The sequence below is a fragment of the Sorghum bicolor genome, chromosome 6, assembly GCF_000003195.3.
Source record: "Sorghum bicolor cultivar BTx623 chromosome 6, Sorghum_bicolor_NCBIv3, whole genome shotgun sequence".
Classification (NCBI taxonomy): Eukaryota; Viridiplantae; Streptophyta; class Magnoliopsida; order Poales; family Poaceae; genus Sorghum; species Sorghum bicolor.
The window spans coordinates 46,808,990-46,827,012 of record NC_012875.2 but is presented as its reverse complement, the minus strand read 5'-3'; the positions used below and the strand labels follow the sequence as shown (position 1 = coordinate 46,827,012).

The following is an 18,023-nucleotide window of genomic DNA, read 5'->3' as shown; positions in this document are numbered from 1 at the left end:
TATCCCTTCGCTCCCACCCACTGTTGAAGCTCGCAAGCTCCTTTACAGAACAGGGGATATCAGAGTGAGGAGTCAGCAACAATTAAAAAACCATGGCTCTTTCAATTGTCACGACTGGCAGGGAAAGTTTAGGCTAATCACCTACGAGAGTTACTAATTCCTCCACATCTAACTAACCTCCTCACTAAAATAAACATCCTGAAATTAGAAAAATGCAACCAATACCACATTGCTATTTATCACGAGTTACCATAGTGGCTTATTCAATTTACTACAATGGCATCGTCAAGTTACCGCAATGGAGCATTTTGTCCATGCAGTGAGGTTGAGAGAGTGGCCTCGTGTTCTATCACTGGTTGGAAGCCCTTTGCTGACCATTCTGCTACCACAATGGACATGCCTGCCATCTTGCCTCTGATCTAGTTTAGTAGAGAGTAGAGACAGGTAGAGATGGCGAGTCAATATATAGGAATTGGTTACGATAATGTTTATCATGTACAATGGACAAGGAATTAGCTACCATAATGTTTACCACATACAATGAACTGATCAAGTTACTTTCAACTGATGCCCAATTATTTGAATCCAATGTGCAGGGATTAGAGAATGTCTTCAGTAACTTACCAGATCGAACTTGTACAGTTGGTTACGGTAATTCATTATCTTAATGGAGAATCATCAAATCCGTGGCCTGCCTTGGTTCTACATCTGCCGTGGCAGAAGGCCGCCCGGGCACCATAGGGACAGACAGTGCCGCCATCAATGCTTTGGAGGAGGTCAACAATGCCACGACGGGGAGCTTCGGACTGGCCACCCCCTCCATGGGTTCGTCATGGACCAACCCTCGCCCAGATCTGCCATGGAAATAGGACTGCTTGGGTACCGTAGGGAGGGTGCCACCATAGGGCCGCCAGCAAGGTCGACACGGTGGAGGTTGATGCCGCAGGAAGCGCAAGCAGGGCCGGCCATGGTCTGGCTAGCGGCCTGCTCATCTCTGCTGGGCTGTGCGTCGGGGCTATGCCAAGCCTTCTCTGTGACACTAGAGAAGGGAGGCCACGACGCGTCGACGCGGATGCAAGCATGATGAAGGGCATCGGCAAATCAATACGGATCAGGGTCATCTTCAAAGGCAGGTGCAGCTAGCTCCGATGAGGGGATGGGAGGGCGTCGCAGCTAGCTCCAATGAGCTGGGCGGCGGTCGAAGCTGGGCTGCCGATCGAAGGGGATCTCCAATGGCACATCTTGCAGCGAATGAAGCAGGAAAGCAGGCGACGGGGATTTCCAAATGGTTAATGCAAAACGGACGCAATTTGGGGGCTTGGTTCATCGCGTTGCCTAATATGGGTCACGGGTCGTTAAGAGCATCTCCAAGGGTTTTGCATTTCAGGTTTGCATTTGAGTAATTTGCCAAAAAGCTCCAAAAACAGGTATCCAATGGTTTTGCATTTAGAATTTACAATTTGGGCAACTTAGCAAATGAGGGAGCAAACTTAGTAATGGTCCAAGTCAATTTGCCAAAGCCTTTGGAGATGCTCTAATGAGCCTATAGTAATGGTGCGAGCGTGGTCCTATAATAATGGTGCATTTGCGACTTAGTCAAGTGAGACGGGTGGCCTGTTTGGGCTGGATCAGACACGAGATTTGGGTCTGGCTACAGAATATGATATTCTATAGCTAGTTCCAAATAAATAGCTCTCTCTCTCTATATATATATATATACACACACACTAGCAGCATATGACAATAAGCTTATTTTATGTATATATAATTGAATTATATAACTATATATATATACACATAAATATGTAGAAGTTATTCTCTAAATCTATTTACAAGTTATACTCCAAAGTTAATACTCTAAACCTATTTACAAGTTGTACTTCATCATCCAAAGATCTACAAAGCATGCAAATGATCATCATTGTTTGGAATCATCGTCTCGTTAGGATTATAGTGGAACTCGTCGCTTGGATTTATGACTTGTTCCCGAAGAAATCCTGCTGTTACCTCTTGTATTCCTTGAAGTTGTTCATGTTGCATGAGTTTGTGCTTAAACCATCCAGTGTTCAGTTTGAATTAAAAGAAGGTATTAGTTATATAGATGGCCATCGGGTCGTGCCGGCCCGGCCCGGCGGCCGGGCCGCGCCGTGCCATCGTGCCGGCCGGGCCGTGCCATCACCGTGCCTCGTGCCGGGGGTATGGCCCAAGGCACGGCCCGCGGGCCGTCGGGCCGGCCCGAAGGCACGGTGGGCCACCGGGCCAAGGTCGTGCCAGGCCAGTAGCAGGCCTAATATTTTCTTTTTTTTGTTTAGAATTAACAAACTATATTTCTTAACAGGCCAATTAGGATGGATGGATGGACCAACAAACCTACATTTTCTTTTTTTAAATTAAAAAGCTATATTTTTTTTACTGTGACATTAAACATCGGGCCGTCGGGCCGTGTCTGAGCCGTGCCACGGGCCACGGTGGTGGCCCAGGCACGGCCCGGTGCCTCAGGCCGTGCCGGCCAGGGCCCGGTAGTAGTCGGGCCGTGCCGTGCTCGGGCCGGGCCAAAATGCCGGGCCGCGGGCCGGGCCAACGGGCCACGGGCTGCATGGCCATCTATAATTAGTTATATCAAGATTGTCAGTAGTAATTCGAGAGAAAATGAAAAGAGATATGTGTTACATACTCTGACGTATTCTTCAGGAATTCTATTATACTCACAAACGTAGTATCCACATAAGTTGTTCCCCGCTTCTTGTCTCAAGATCCACTGTAGGATCTAAAGATTCATCTCGTAAAAAAAGACAAGATATAAGATATACCACGTACATTGATGAATGATAAACTTACTTGTAGTTGTATTATCTTTAGTGGTGCCCTACGTTGAGTTAGATGTTCCCGAACAATGAATCTTTTCCAAACCCTAAACAAATGATATATTTGAAACAAGAGAGTTGGATCGTTAAGTATACATATATACAAACTTAGTCTACTTTACGCATGCAATGGATCAAAATTACCTTAGAAATACTATTTATAAGGGGGGCTGGGTCACCAGCCGCCATTACAAATGGTATTTGTAAGAGTGGCTGACAACACCAGTCGTCCTTACAAATGGTATTTGTAAGGGCGGCTGGGGCACCCGCACTTACAAATGCTTTATTTGTAAGTATTTGTAAGTACGAGGCCGGAGGGGTGGCTGGGCCAGCCGTCCTTATAGAGGGTTCCAGGCACTCCTAAAAATAAATTTTGTAGCAGTGAATCACTATCTCAGCTTCTATTCTATGTCACCATTTAGATCGTGCTCACCCGGGCACTGGTCGTGGACTTGTGGGGCTGTCCGTGGTGGCAACCGTCGCCGTTGCCAGCGTACTGGTGAGCACCATGTACCGAGCGTTCGTTCGCACGGACCTGTTCCCCAACGACGAGTCCATCGCCGTCGCACGGCGGCCCAAGGCCAAGTTCGGCAAGTCCTCGCGCACTTGGGTGCCTCCTGCGATAGCATCAAGGACCTTAACAAGTAGTAATTTATTAAAGTGTCTATGTTAAAGTGCAATCCAGTAGTGACAGTTCTAGCACAAATCCTTAAACACAATCAAACATATAGAAATTCGACAGAATTAGTAAAAAAATCGTCACTAATTTCTTTGGGTACAAATAACTTCCTCCTATGAATTTAGACCTGTTGTATCAGTGGGAGGTATGTTTTTCTTGAGAGGCTCGGTGGGGGCAGACCTGCTATGTATCGGTGGGGACTAGGGAGGCATGTTTTTAGTTTAAGGCTCCGTGGGGGTAGGTAATGGTGCATGCACTCATCCCAACCAGGCCAGTTCTAGAGAGCCAGGCTGTCTTTGGCCTGGCTGGATACATGCAGGAAGCCTAGTTTGGTTGTATGCATACGTGGAGCCAGGCTCTGATTAGATGCTGTTTGGTTACTGTACGAAGGTAAGTTCAATGAGATAAAAATATTATAAGACTATGATTATAATTTTTATTTTTGTACGAATACACTCTTATAGGTATTATTTTATCTAATTATATCTTAATCAACTTCAAAGTGCACTAATATCACTGAATATTTACTAATCACGCACTAATACACCGTTAGCCACGTAAACGGCTGCATCTGCCCAGCCTGGCTGGCCAGGAACAGCCGATTCGGGCGTTCCTCCTCAGCCTGGCTGAGGGCTCCTTTTTGCATGCCCAGAGCCTGGCCCAAAGCTGCACGCAGAAAACCAAACACGGCCAAGCTGCATCCAGAGATGCATGTATGGTCTCATGCGGGCAACCAAACAGCCCCTAAATAGGTGGGGCCAATCAACATTTAATATTGTCTCTTCCATGCAACATTGGCACTGCATGCATCACATCCGGAGCCGCTTGCACATTTATTTCTCAAAATAAAGATTGGTACAGCCTCGTCGGAGCTCTTTGCCCGGCCGCTGGTGTGATGAATTCTACACATAAACTTCTATGTAATTCTCCGGATAGAGAGGCCAGCCACGTAAGGACACTCAGTGCAGACTCTACTGATAGAGTCTAAACCTTAAAGACTTTATCACAAGACTATATCCTCCCAATGCAAAGTTTATAATACTAGTTTCTATAGATAAATGAATTTATTATGCAACACCAAGAAAGTTGATCAGGTGTGGCATATTGCCATGTGATCCACCCTATGCAGCTATACTGACTAATACTGACAATGGTTCAGCACATGTAAAATCAAGATTAATCACTGCAGCACTAAAATGACATTGCATAGAAGTGATGACCACAAGCTTGCTATTCAGAGCTGCTACTCGAGACTGATGGCCTGAACTGTAAAACGAACTAGACTGAAACTACAAAAACAAACTATCATCTTGGCCTCTCAGGTTTAGTACTAGGAATCTCAACACTGGAAAACAAATTGAACATGCAATCCCATCCAAGAATCCTTCACTGAAGACTAACCCTTCGCTAGGAGATGACATTGGCCACCATCCACCAACGAGAGATGCACCAAATCGAGGAACACCAGCATCTTAGATGAGAAACCACGTCTACTCGTCATCCAATGCATGAAGAAATCGCTAGTTTGCCGTTGCGAGGAAACGAGTGATTTCTATCGATGGGCCCGCGATGAGACTTCCTCCTCTGCACTCGCTGTCGCGCCGCCGTCGCTCAAGCCACGCCACCGTCTACAGGTCGCTCGCGTCATCCGCAGGCCGCATCGCTATCACCAACGCCACTCACGTTCGCATACGCCGCGCTGGCCGCGCTGCTGGTGGCCTGGCCTCTGCCTTGACGGCGCTCTCCATGGCGAGGTGGACGCTCGCCATAGGACACGCAGCCATCTAGGCCTGGATATCGAGCCAGCTCGGCTCGTTACAGCTCGGCTCGTTATAGCTCGACTCGTTTACATTCTGGCTCGACTCTGTTTGGTCGAAAACCGGGCGAAGACATAAAAAAATAATGTAATGCAAGGGACACACATGCACACATATTCGAGAACCACATATTTCATTAATTCTTTCTTGAATATACAAAATACATGATCAATGAAAAAATGTCTTGTTCCGTTTTCAGCGTCATGCTTAAGGAGAAGTCTGACTTGTAGAGAAAATTGTGTAGTTCTCCGATTCCCGGGGACTGTTGGGCGCGTCCGGTTAATTACATCCGCAAGACGAGCTTGCGGAAAACCTCCGATTAAGCTGCGCTTTATGGTGGTCAAATATATTGGTCGCCATCATAGCCATATGGCATAATAATTATGGGTGGCTTTATGTCGCCGAAACTCGGCCGTGACATCGCCATCGCCACGTCGGAGTGATAAACGGAATATGTTAATAAAGGGGTTGACTTTCGCCTCGTCGGAGCCCAGTCATGTACGCCGGCCTTCATTAACACAGACATGTGTAAGTTGCTTTTGCCTCGTCAGTGCCCAGCAATAATGTATCCGATCCCGTTAATTGGGACGTGTAGATGGACTAGTGACCTCGCCTCGTCGGCACTTGGCCAGAGTTCCGCCTAGCCTCGTCGGTACTAGACGCAAATAGTAGGAATCCGCCAAAAATCAATTAGCGGTAAAGTATGGTTTAGACAATGCCTTCTCATGAGATCAAATCGACAGCCTCCCGGCGCTACTTGCGTTAACTCGAGCGTTACACCAAATTTGGTCGCAACCACTTTTATATGTAGGAATAAGACTAGGCAAGCCGCTCGTCGATTATTAAATCTTGGTGATCACGGACACTCGCCATTAAGTTTGTATTTGGATCGAACAACAATAGACGCAGCCTGCATCGTTGAATGCAAACTGGCTCTCTACCAGGCGTATAGCTTCACATACAGGTGCCCTTTTGCGGATCCTCGGGTAGAAATTCAGCAAGTTATACGATCATGTATATATAAATGCATGCATCACGTGGAGCAACTAGCAGGCATGACCAACTATTCAAATATGGCATCTTCTCCGATCAAAGAATAGGACGCCGGCATGTACATATATGCATATGTATCTCCAAGATATATGTATAATTGTAGAACTATATTGATGGCAGCTCTCATCATGACATAATATATGCTCGAACAATAGTTGCTCATGTGATGGAATCGACAGCCTCTCGACATCAATATTTTATAACGAAACGAGGCGTTCTCATCTCGTGTCTTGACTTTTCATTATTACGACAAGCGGGAGTTTCCCGTCTTACGCGCTGCGACGAGCGGGTTTCCGTCTCGTGCGTCTTGCCTGTTATCATCACGAAAAGCGGGCGTTCTCGTCTCGAGCACTGCAACGAGTGGAAATTTCCGTCTCGCGCATCCCCTCTTTTACCATCGTGACGATCGGAAATTTCCGTCTCGCGCCCTGCAACGAGCGGGACGTTCTTGTCTCGCGTGTCTTGAACCTTTTTAGAGCTTGGCTTCGCCATCAGCAACTCGACAGACGACCTCGCGCGGCGAGGGTTCTGACGTCGTCAAGTTGCTGGCCTTCTCATGATAGTATATCAAAAGAACGACTTTCATCGTGCACTCTCCGCTGTCGCCGTGGGAAGAATAGAGTAGGCCAAAACGACCTCTCCGCCGCCGCAGAAATAATAGAGTATGCCAAAGCGACCCCTCTGCCGCCGTCGTAATAAAAGAATAGGCCAAAACGACCCCTCTGCCGCCGTCGTAATAACAAAGGAGGTCAAAACGACCCCTCCGCCGCCGTCGTGACGAACTGAAATTTTCGTCTTGCACGCTGCAACGAGCGGGGCGTTCCCGCCTCGTGCATCTTGATTTTTTTCATTGCTCGACCTCATCAACAACTTGACAACGACCTCGCGCGGCGAGGGTTCTGACGTCATCAAATTGTTGACTTTCTTATGATTACAGATCCAAAGAACAAAAAAACTCTTGGCATAATATAATATCCATATGAATTTATTATCACATTTATATTGATTGCTCACCAAGAAACATAACAGCCGGCATAGATGATATGGTCTTGGTTAAACTTGAAGATGTCGCCGGCTTGATGGACGTGAACACGTTCGATGCGGAGGGAATTGGCGCTGACTTGCGTCTCGGCAGCTTGTTGGCGTAGAGGGTGCAGCAGCTTTTAGCATTAGCCTTAGCCTGGACGTACGGCGTGCGAAGCCTGGATGCGGCTTGTACGTCAACGAGCAGAGCGACCGAATCTGGCAGAGGCCTGGCGGCGTGTACGTGAATGAGCAGCGGGCAAAACCTGTTGGCGGGGCTAGTTTAGGCCCTGTTTAGTTCCCCACCCAAAAATTTTTCATCCATCCCATCGAATCTTTGGACACATACATGAAACATTAAATGTAGATAAAAAAATAAACTAATTATACAGTTTACTTGAGAATCGCGAGACGAATCTTTTAAGCCTAGTTACTCCATGATTAGCCTTAAGTGCTATAGTAACCCACATATGCTAATGATAGATTAATTATGCTTAATAAATTTGTCTTGCAGTTTCCTGACGAGCTATGTAATTTGTTTTTTTATTAGTTTCTAAAAATCTCTCCCGACATCCTCCCGACACGAGCCGGGTAGGGTTGCGATGGCTTCTGTTGCGCGCAGTGCGCCGCCTTCGTTTGTTAGGCGCCGAGCGAGATACGTGGAGATCTCGTTGCCAGCTGCACACGGGTTGCGGGCCTACGATGCTCATCCGTCCAGGACTCAAATTTGATAACAAACGTACATCCAGTACGTTACACGTACGCATGCAGGTTTCTCAACGTTTGAAAGCTAGTTCCGGGCACATATACATATTCATGCATGCAATGACGGACCTTCCCTATGGGCGGGGTAAGGTGGGGCGGCCGCCCCAGCTACCGGCGCCGTAGCAGCAGAACCCCAGACCCCATCTTCGCCATTCTTCTCTGTCTCTGGCGAGCGGCGATGAACGACGACGACGCAAGGTGAGCGAGCGGCATGAATAATGCGAGGGCAATGCAGCGTCAGCTAATTCCTTGATGGGCTTTATTATTTTGTTTAGTCCACTCCCAGTAAATCTCTAGCTGCCGTGTGACTCGACCGCCGCTATCCAACCCGGTGTCGGCTTCCTCACAACTTCGCCAGGCGCAGCACCGCATCGCTCCTCTGTGGCTCCGCCCCGCTCGCTTCCTCGACCACCGCCCAGCCTAGCCACGAGGTCGTCGGGTGCGCCCACTACCCGCCTAGGCGGCGAGCAAGGCAGCAGCCAGCAAGCTCGTGGAGATGGAGGGAGGAGGCCAAGGAGGCAACGGAGGTGGGGAGGAGGAGCAGGAGCTGGTGCCTGGTATTGAGGGGTCTGGGGCTGGCCATGGTCGCCGTTGCGGACAGGTTTGCGCCGGCAGAGGAGCAAGTGCTCCTGCAGCTCCACCAACATTTGGATTCGACCGAGGCGAGGTTCAAGCCTTCAAGGGTCGTCCCTAGGAGTGGCATTGGCAAGAAAATTAGAAAAATGGTATTAAATCATAACTTCGTTATCAATTTAGCATCTCAAATTATTAGCAACTTATAAATTCTATTTTGACAAGTAATTTTATGCAGACTCGAAGAGTTATTTTCCAACTTTGAGTCTTGGTTCGAGTTCAATGTGATAATAGTATGTGAGTGCGGTGCGTTGATGTCTTCTTGGTTCATTTTCTTTGGATTTCGCTCCAGCTAATTTTTTTTTCTGGGTCCGTCATTACATGCATGGACGTATACACGCCGCAATGGTTAAGCTAATTAGCTCTTGACGAGTCCAGACTTTGGACCTCATACGGTTATCGGCAGCAGTTGTGCTGAGTCCAGACTTTGGACCGTGTATACGACTCGTGTACACACCGCGCTGTACCATACTTACATCCGGCCAAGGTACGGTTCCAAAAAGGTTCTGGATCATCGCACCGGTGTCTCGCGTGCTCAACTGAAGTGTAGTCCTATGGAAATACGCTACACAGACGGCCGTGTGTACGACCTGTTGTACAGCCAGTCCCAGACGTATACGGACGCAAATACGTTTTTAGGACTGCACATACGTAGTGCATGTAGGGAACTGTTCAGAGCTTTCGTGGAGAACCTTGCTAGCTTCTTCCTAATATTCTCGGGTGGCTCACGTGTTCTGCTGTGCTTGCCGCCTATGCATATTTGGAGTGTCTCATAGCCCTTCGGCATATATATGAACAACTGTGCATGACACTATACCAAGAAGCTTATAAGACTCGCTAGTTTCTTTATCTTTTACTACCTTGTTGATAGTACAAACATCAGAGGCGATATTAGAAAATTTTGTACAGAATTCCGTCAAACAGACTCGGCTCGTTATACAAACGAGCTAGAAGAGCAGCTCGGCTCGGCTCGCTAAATAGCTCGAGCTAGCTCGTTTGGCTCGCGAGCCAAATCATAAAAACACACTCAGGGAGATTATGAAAGCACGTGAGCAACAAACATAAAGTACTTCTAAATTTAAAAAAGGGGAATATAATCCATCCATCGATTGATCCATAATTCCTCCAAGTTTTTGTCAGGTAGCCCACCACAACCATGACCACGAGTCCATTATAGTCATACACTCATGCTCATATAGTTTACACATTATCCATACAGAATTCAAGAACGAAGAGTGGTAGACTGATCAGGTTTGTAGGTATACACCAAAAGCAGTTCATAACTTAGAAGCAGCCATGGCGTGCAACCAACAGGTCCCTAATTCCCTTCCCCCTTTACATCTTGTTACCTATATGTGAACAACAAATCAAGTGAGAACAAATATGATTACCACCACACTGCTGGACATTCTAAAATAGACTTACTAGTTACTAGTTGCTTTCTACCACGCTGCTGGGAAGCTCCACACTCTCAATGTCACCATCATCACCATCTTCTCCCTATAAAAACAGTAAAAGAATTAAGCATTACATATTTCCATACACAAACTTTGGGGACAATAGAGTTAAAAAATAGAGAGGCATACCATAATAATAGGAGGACTTTTGGAACCTCGTATCCAACTAGATGCACAAACCAGTGCTTGAACTGTTGCTGGCTTCAAAGAACTCCTATAATCATCAAGAATTCTACCTCCACAACTGAAAGTGGACTCTGATGATACACTGCTAGCTGGGACAGCTAAGAACTTCTTCGCCATACTAGATACAACAGGAAATCTAGGAGCATTCACCTTCCAATAGTGAAGTAAGTTAAAATTCTTATCATGTAATGGATGGTTTGCTTCATCTAGATAGATAAGTAACTCAGACTTTGAACTTTCTGAAGCACTAGACTCTAGAAAGGACTGGAATTCACTTGAAACAAGACAAGCCACTGAGCTGGTTGTTTCCTTTGATGATGAGGCTGATTGAGTGGTTGATGAGCTGCTACTGCCACCCATTTTTCTGCGTTGTTCCAACTCATGCTTCTTGTACAACTCTTCTAACTCTTTTTTTATATCAGCAACCTCTTGTTCACACCTTGAGGAGTCATAAAGTTGACTGAAATAGAACTCAATATATCTCATTTTGAACCTTGGGTCAAGGATTGTAGCAATAACCATTACATTATTCTTCTCTTCCCAATATTTATCAAATTTGGATAACATTGCAGCACCCATTTTCTTTAAATAAGGGTCGTCAGAGTATTTTGCCTTTAACAATGCAAGTTTGACTTTCAAAATGTAAGGGTAGAAAACATTAGCAGTAGGGTAAACTGATCCTGAAAATGCAGTGGTTGCTCCTGCCATCTCTCCTAGAATTGGCTTAATCTTCTCATACATGTTCCATTGAGAATCTGTAGGTTTCCATGTATAGTTCTGGTCTACTTGAGCATAATAACCAAATGCAGTTCTATACTCAATGCAAGTGTCAAGCATTTTATATGTTGAGTTCCACCTTGTTTTAACATCAAGAGACAAACATTTCCCAACTTTAATAGCATAATCATTGCAAACTTCTACAAATTTGTACAGGCGACTTGGTGTCCTCTTGAAATATTTGACAGTATTCCTTAGGTCACTTATGAGACCTTCTATTGGGTCTAAACCATCATTAACAACCAAATTGACTATGTGAGCAGCACAACGAACATGAAAGTATTTGGGATCAAACTGAGCATTCTTTCTAGCAAGCAACTTAGCTGACAAATTTGTAGTAGCAACATCATTATTTGAAGCATTATCAAGGGTGATTAACATGACCTTATCTTCTATTTTCCATTCCACCAAACACTCAAAAATAGCATGAGCTATCACCAAACCAGTGTGGGGAGGCTCTAACTCAACAAAGTTAAGGACACGGCATTGCAAAACCCAATCACTATCTATGTAATGTGCCACCAAACACATGTACTGACCATTTTGATTGGATGTCCACAAATCAGTAGTCAAACTTATTGATTCAGCCTCTCTAAGACTCTTCTTTAGCTGCTCTTTCTCAGATTCATAAACTTTCATGCATTCATTTTTAATAGTCTTCCTACCAATACATTCATAATTGCTATTCATCCACCTCATCAAGATATTGAACCATTTATGCTCAACCATCCTAAAAGAATACTCATGGACAATTATCATATTTGCAAGCAATTTTCTAGTGTGCTCATGGTCATATTCAGTAGGATTAATAACAAGATTGCCATCATCTGCAATAAAGTTGAGTGTACCTTGAGCAAGTTGTTGTTTAGCCTTAGCAAGCTTGTTCTGAAACTATGTGCAGCGGGCAAGGTGATGGTTCAGCTGTGAAGTTGCTCCCCCTTGTTGGTATACATAACTCTTATGACAGAATCTGCACTTAGCCTTTGTCACCATAACACCAAACTCCTTCTCAGATTGAACCTTTATCTCCTTGAAATACTTCCAACAACCAGCCCTCTTCCCTCTCTTTACCTTGGTCTTAGATGGGGATAAATGAATACCAGCCCTCTTTGCTTTCCGCCCTCTAGTTGCCTTCGAAGGATTTGATGGCACACTTACATCATCTCCAACCTCCTTCTGACTTGTATCATCATCTGCATCATCATCTGTTGGCACACTTATAGATATAGCACTAGCAGCATTCAAGTCTCCATGGTCCTCATCCTCCGCCAAAGGCTCTAAGTGCTACACAGATTTTATAAGGACATTTTAAAAATAAATTTTTGCTACACAACTGACCTACAGGCTACGGAGTACAGACTATGGTCTACAGATCGCACAAATCACATGCTCACATGAATAAACATAAAAAATTGACATAGTGGCATCCTGCAAATATTCACACGAATCACACACATTCTAGGCTGCATCCTACAGATCAAATCATCAACAAAAATACATACCATGTCCGTGTCAACAGATATGGAGGCCGATGGAGTAGGAGCAGTGGACTTCGCAGCTGTGGATCCTCGACCGCGGCCGCGGCCACCACGATTGCTTGCCGAGGACGGCATCTTCTGGTGTCTGCTCCTTGATTCAAGGCTTGGCGCCACCGGAGGAAGCATCGCAGGGGCCTGTTCCTCATCCTCCATGACCAGCTCGAGATGGGATCGGGAGAAGTGAAGGAGATGACAGACTCACGGCGAGCTGCGTGTGGGGATGGAGACCGGAGACTTTGAGAGGAGCTTTGTGTGGCGAGGTCGCGATGAGCTGGACTGGTGCGCCGTGGCGGTGCGTCGTGAGTGCCCCTGCGGCTGCGGCGGGCTACGGTGAAGATGGCTAGACGGGCGGCGGAGGGGAAGGGGAAAAGACCGTTACTCCGTGACTCATTTGCCGTGGTACAGTATATTGGCTAGGGTTTAGGCTAATTGGGCCGGACTGCTGGACGTCTACACTTGGGTCCTGGGCTGATTTCACTAGGTTGGCAGTCTGGTACCAAGAATTACCTGGCTCATTTGAGCTAACGAGCAGCTCGCGTGCTGGCTCGTTATAAATCGAGCTGGCTCATTATAAAACGAGTCGAGCTCGAGCCGAGCCATTAACGAGCGAGTCGAGCGAGCTAGCGAGTTACGAGTTTTTCGTCTAGCCTTACAGCCATCCATGGCGAGGTGCAGGACACGGCGCTCTGCGTGATGAGGTCGTGGTCGCCTGGCCCGTTGCCTCGACGCTCGACGGCGCTGTCCGTGGATGCGGCCATCCATGGCGAGGTGCAGGTCGCGATGGTGCTCTCTGTGGCGAGGTCACGGTCGCTTAGTCGCTTGCCTCGACGGCGCGCTCCATGGCGAGGTCGTGGTCGCCGCCGCCCAGGCCACTTGTGGTTCGTTTTTGCTGCGGCCTCCCATGGCAAGGTGGAGACCAACCGAGGAGAAAGACGATACTCTTTGATCGTCCGTGCAGGCTCGCTTGGCTCCTAGCGAGCAAATGCGCTGCGGCTCAGGAGCATGGCGATGGACTTTAGGAGAGAGACAGAAACATTTATTAGGGATAGAAACTTGCATTGTGTGATATGATTTCTGTAGCTGGTTTCTTGCTGATGTGGCTGTTATGGAAATTGTGACTAGTTTCTTCCATTGGGACTGCCCTAAATAAGACCTGGAGTCTTATTTTTTCTACCTCTTATTTCTTCAATAAATATGCTGCCACATCAGTAAAATATCATAAATAATATGTAATTAATTGTCTTGGACTCTGTGATAGAGTCTTGCATTGTGAGTGCCCTAATCCCGTGGTACTGTTCACGGTGGCAGAGACGGTAGAGTTTAGGCCTTGTTTAGTTCCGAAAACATTTCGGATTTCGATACTGTAGCATTTTTGTTTGTTTGTGACAAATATTATCCAATTATAGACTAACTAGAATCAAAAGATTCGTCTCGCGAATTCCAGCTAAACTGTGTAAGTAGTTTTTGTTTTCATCTATATTTAATGCTTCATGCATGTGCCGTAAGATTCGATGTGACGGAAAATCTTGAAAACTTTTTGCTTTTTGGGTGAACTAAACAAGGCCTTAGTAGCGGTGAAAAAACAGCAGTGACTAAATAAAGTGTTGTGGCCTGATCCTTCAGTCTCTTTTCTCTCCGTTTTTTTCCATCGTCTTATCCGTCTCGTGTAATCTGCTGTCGCATTTTCCCCTTTGTCCTTACCTTCTTCCCGTTCCCAAACTCTTCGCTTCATCCATCTCCTCCTGAGTCCTGACACCAGGAGCGACGAGATGGCGATGTTGCCGACCGCGAGCAACTCACCGTGGGTGCCCTCCTCATCCTCCTCTTCCTCCTCATCCCCCTCCTTATCCTTTCTCCCGTGGCGGCGGCGGGCACGACGTAGCGGCACAGCCTGCAAGCGGCGCGGCGACACGGGTGGGGGTCCAGCGGCCTCCTCCCTATCTCCTCGATGTTTCCTTCGATCGGGATGCCTGTGCTCTTCCTGGCAGCGAGACCCTAGGTACAATTCTAGATAGGCCAAACCTTAATTTCTCTAGGCTTCTCAGCTTTCTTTTTGATTCAGACTTTATTCCCTGTTGTACTTCCACGTATCTGTCCTTGTGGTCATCGGCTAGATTATACCGGCAGCGGCTGATACTATGTGTTCTTCCTTTTTACTGTTCGTGCACGCATCATGTCTGATTACTACTAATAGTTTAGCATTTGGTTGTGTTAATATCTCAATTTATGTTCTATGTAGACCTGTTAAATTACTCAGTGCCCTTCTGTTGTAGACAGGATTGCATTGTTCTTAGATTTCTCATATTTTCTTTTTTTAGAGAGGATATATGTTTTTGCTGTGCTATGTAAATAGATACAGCTGTCCTTGCCTTTATAGGGATCAAGGTACATATGAGATATTGGGGCACTAAAACTTAAGAGTGTAATAGACCTAACACTAACCACTATAATATCTATCATATTTCATATATGTATGTACCCTTCTATGTGTTCAACTTTGATCAGTTGCACATCCTTCCATATCTTGATGCTTCCATATCTTGATGTTAGGTAGATTCAGCTGCACGTTTATGTATCTCATATATGTCGTAGGAGAAAACAAAGGTACAAACAATCAAATTCAATTTTGAAACCATTTTTATTGGTGACTGATTCTTTGATATGATGCCCCCTTAAACCTTATCCTATACTATGGTTCCTCCATGTTTTTATTTTATTTAGATTAGAAAAAAAGGATTAGAAAAAAAAGGCCTCTTAGAATCCTTTCTACATATGTTTGCAGCATGCTGGCTCCTAGAAAAAGACAATTTCCAATAAGCATATACGGGTCTCAGATTTGGAGAATTTTCTAACAATTGCATGTTGTATTGTGTACCAAATGTCACTACATCATTGCCAACATTAGTTGCATCACTGGCAGAATATTGCAAATATAGTTAATTAGCCTCCATCATGCATTGGAATGGATCTATGTTATTGAAGTATATTTTGAACAATAAAAACCCTGTTCTGACACACTGCACCATTGTTCATTTTAATAGTAAGACCTACATCCTGTTCACAGTTTCAGCTCTACTTTTGCAAATAATAATAAGTCAGTAAGTGGTGTAGTATTGTTTCTTAAATTAAATGTTGTGACTTAAGCATCAGATGCTCAATCCACGATCCTTTTTGCGATTTAAGCTTTGAAATTATTATAATTGCTCATGTTTTTACTTATTTCATGTACAACCAGGGCATTTTTTTGTTTAGGTATCTTCTTTTTACTATACGAGCTGATGCTTTGATGCTTGATAGGTTGCATGTTTCCTCCTTCAATTTTACTATGTCATTTTTATGCTTAGTTTAGGTACAGCGGCGTATTTTTGTTTAAGAATTTCCCTTTCAGTATGTGAGCTGATGCTTTTGGAGTCTGGTTTCACTTCCTATATTTCTTATTTTAGGAAGTTCCTTGTCTTTGATGTCTCATAGGTAAACAGCCAAAGAGTTTCCTTCAATTAGTGACAAAAGTTGCTTCATACAAACATATTTTGTTGACCCCAGATAGAAAAAAATAGACACACAAGGGCAAAAAAAAGCACATGATGCTTAATGATCTATCTATCCCTTTTCATAGTATGATGCCATTACCAACTTCTGTAAGTATGTTCGCTGTTCTATATCTTTCTCCCTCAACTTGCTTTGCCTTTGTACGGTCTCCTTAAAAACCCCCATTTATTTCCTTTGCCACCTCATGCCTCTGACCCTTTGATTTTATTTTCTTTATGTATGTATTGATTTTTATTACACATAAGGTCTATGTTGTCCCAATAAAATCTGAAAATTTCTCTATTTTTTTACAATTGCGTTAACTTTAATCTATTCATGTGTTTTTCAGCTTTTCTTATATTAGTTTGCTCCCTTTACACATCAGTACTTTACTTTTTGCTTCCTTAGTTATTGTGCCAATATAAGTGTTGATCAGTTAGCTTGCGATAAATTATTCACCTTGTCCATGGTTTATAGTTTTAAGTGCTTGTATATATTTGTGCCTAAATTTGTCCATGTATAATGTTCCCATAACTACTTATCCTGTCTCAGATTGTAGACCACGCAACTTATGACAAATAACACATTCTTTAATTTCGGTTACTTAGATCTCAATGAGATAAGTCCACCTACAGAGCTCGATTATTGATTTGATCATGTTTTATCTTTTTCATCATTTGATTGTTGCCTCTTCTCTTTGATCCGTCCTATGTGTCTAAAGAAATTAATGCTGATGGTGAATGGGAAATTGACAATTTTCAGACTAATAAATACTTGGTAATATATTTTTAAAAGATTTCTTTCCGTGCTCTGATTTCCTTAGATTATTTCCCATTCATATAGCTAAACCCCTTATTTTACAACGGCTTCAATAAATGTTGCCAGTTTAAAGGTTCAAACCTTATGTTGAGAAAATTGTTTGTGTATCTTTTTTGATTGGATGAAAATTCAACTTTTATGATCTAGGACTACATTTTCTTTGTAATGGTTTCTGGCTTATCTACATTAATGTGTTTTCAATAATTTTAGGTGTCATATGTCTTTCCTGATCTGTAGTGAGGTCTGCCCTCACTCCTCAAGGATTCAATATTCACTGGTGATATGCAGCAGCAAGTGAACAGGTGGACAAATAGTATATGCACTGATGGATCTGCTTTCTTAGTTCACAAATATTTTGATTGCCAGTTTATTTCTAATGTATGGCTGTCTGTTTCTTCATACCTATGTTCATGTTGCCTTTTGTGTATCATGAAATTGGCTGCATGGGTGCTCCAGAACAGAGTCTATTACCACACATTGAACAAAACCTGCATAAACTGAGACAAACTCTCTCGCTCCCTTACTTTTTCACTCTACAAAATAGCTATCCCACACTTCCTCTATCTATACAAATCTATTTGCCATGTGTTTAAGAACATATTATGCACATGAGATTCACAACTTTATGACGCAAAGACACAAGATCTACATAACTGATACTCAAAAATGAACATCAGGGACACACAGTCGGCGGCCCCTCTAATTTCAAATGATATCTAATCCTATCTTTGTTAAATTAAAATTAGCTAAATAAATTTTAGCTTCTTGTGCTTTACATGTTTACGTTTTGTCAAAGCCAATAGTTACATAAGCTGACATGGCAAATACCACTGTATCATTACTAATTTTTAGTCCTAACACTTGGCTAACTGTTTGAATGTTAA

General features: G+C 44.3%; 1 protein-coding gene and 1 long non-coding RNA gene across 4 annotated transcripts; one reads left to right on the top strand and one right to left on the bottom strand.

Moving 5' to 3' along the window:
• Positions 9,876–13,183, bottom strand: LOC8073388 (zinc finger BED domain-containing protein RICESLEEPER 2). Of its 3 annotated transcripts, none has more exons than XM_021462389.1 (4): positions 12,757–13,183; positions 10,421–10,627; positions 10,260–10,334; positions 9,876–10,183 (listed from the first exon to the last, which is right to left on the bottom strand). In XM_021462389.1, the coding sequence occupies exons 1-3, from the start codon at positions 12,943–12,945 to the stop codon at positions 10,266–10,268; spliced, it is 465 nt and encodes a 154-aa protein (XP_021318064.1). In that variant the 5' UTR covers positions 12,946–13,183; the 3' UTR covers positions 9,876–10,183; positions 10,260–10,265. The 3 variants fall into 3 exon arrangements, with proteins under 3 accessions (XP_021318064.1, XP_021318063.1, XP_002446572.1); XM_021462388.1 differs by having other exon boundaries at positions 10,421–12,538; positions 12,757–12,895; XM_002446527.2 differs by lacking the exons at positions 9,876–10,183; positions 10,260–10,334 and adding an exon at positions 12,103–12,538 and having other exon boundaries at positions 10,564–10,627.
• On the top strand, positions 14,458–17,704 carry LOC110436257. Its single transcript, XR_002454066.1, has 2 exons — positions 14,458–14,791; positions 17,350–17,704. It is a non-coding gene; the product is annotated as an uncharacterized LOC110436257 (long non-coding RNA).

Coding starts and splice junctions, on each gene's coding strand:
- LOC8073388 (XM_021462388.1), bottom strand. CDS start 12,013: ATGATAATTGTCCATGAGTATTCTTTTAGGATGGTTGAGCATAAATGG. Junction 10,335..10,420: donor AAAGTCCTCCTATTATTATG/GTATGCCTCTCT, acceptor CTGTTTTTATAG/GGAGAAGATGGTGATGATGG.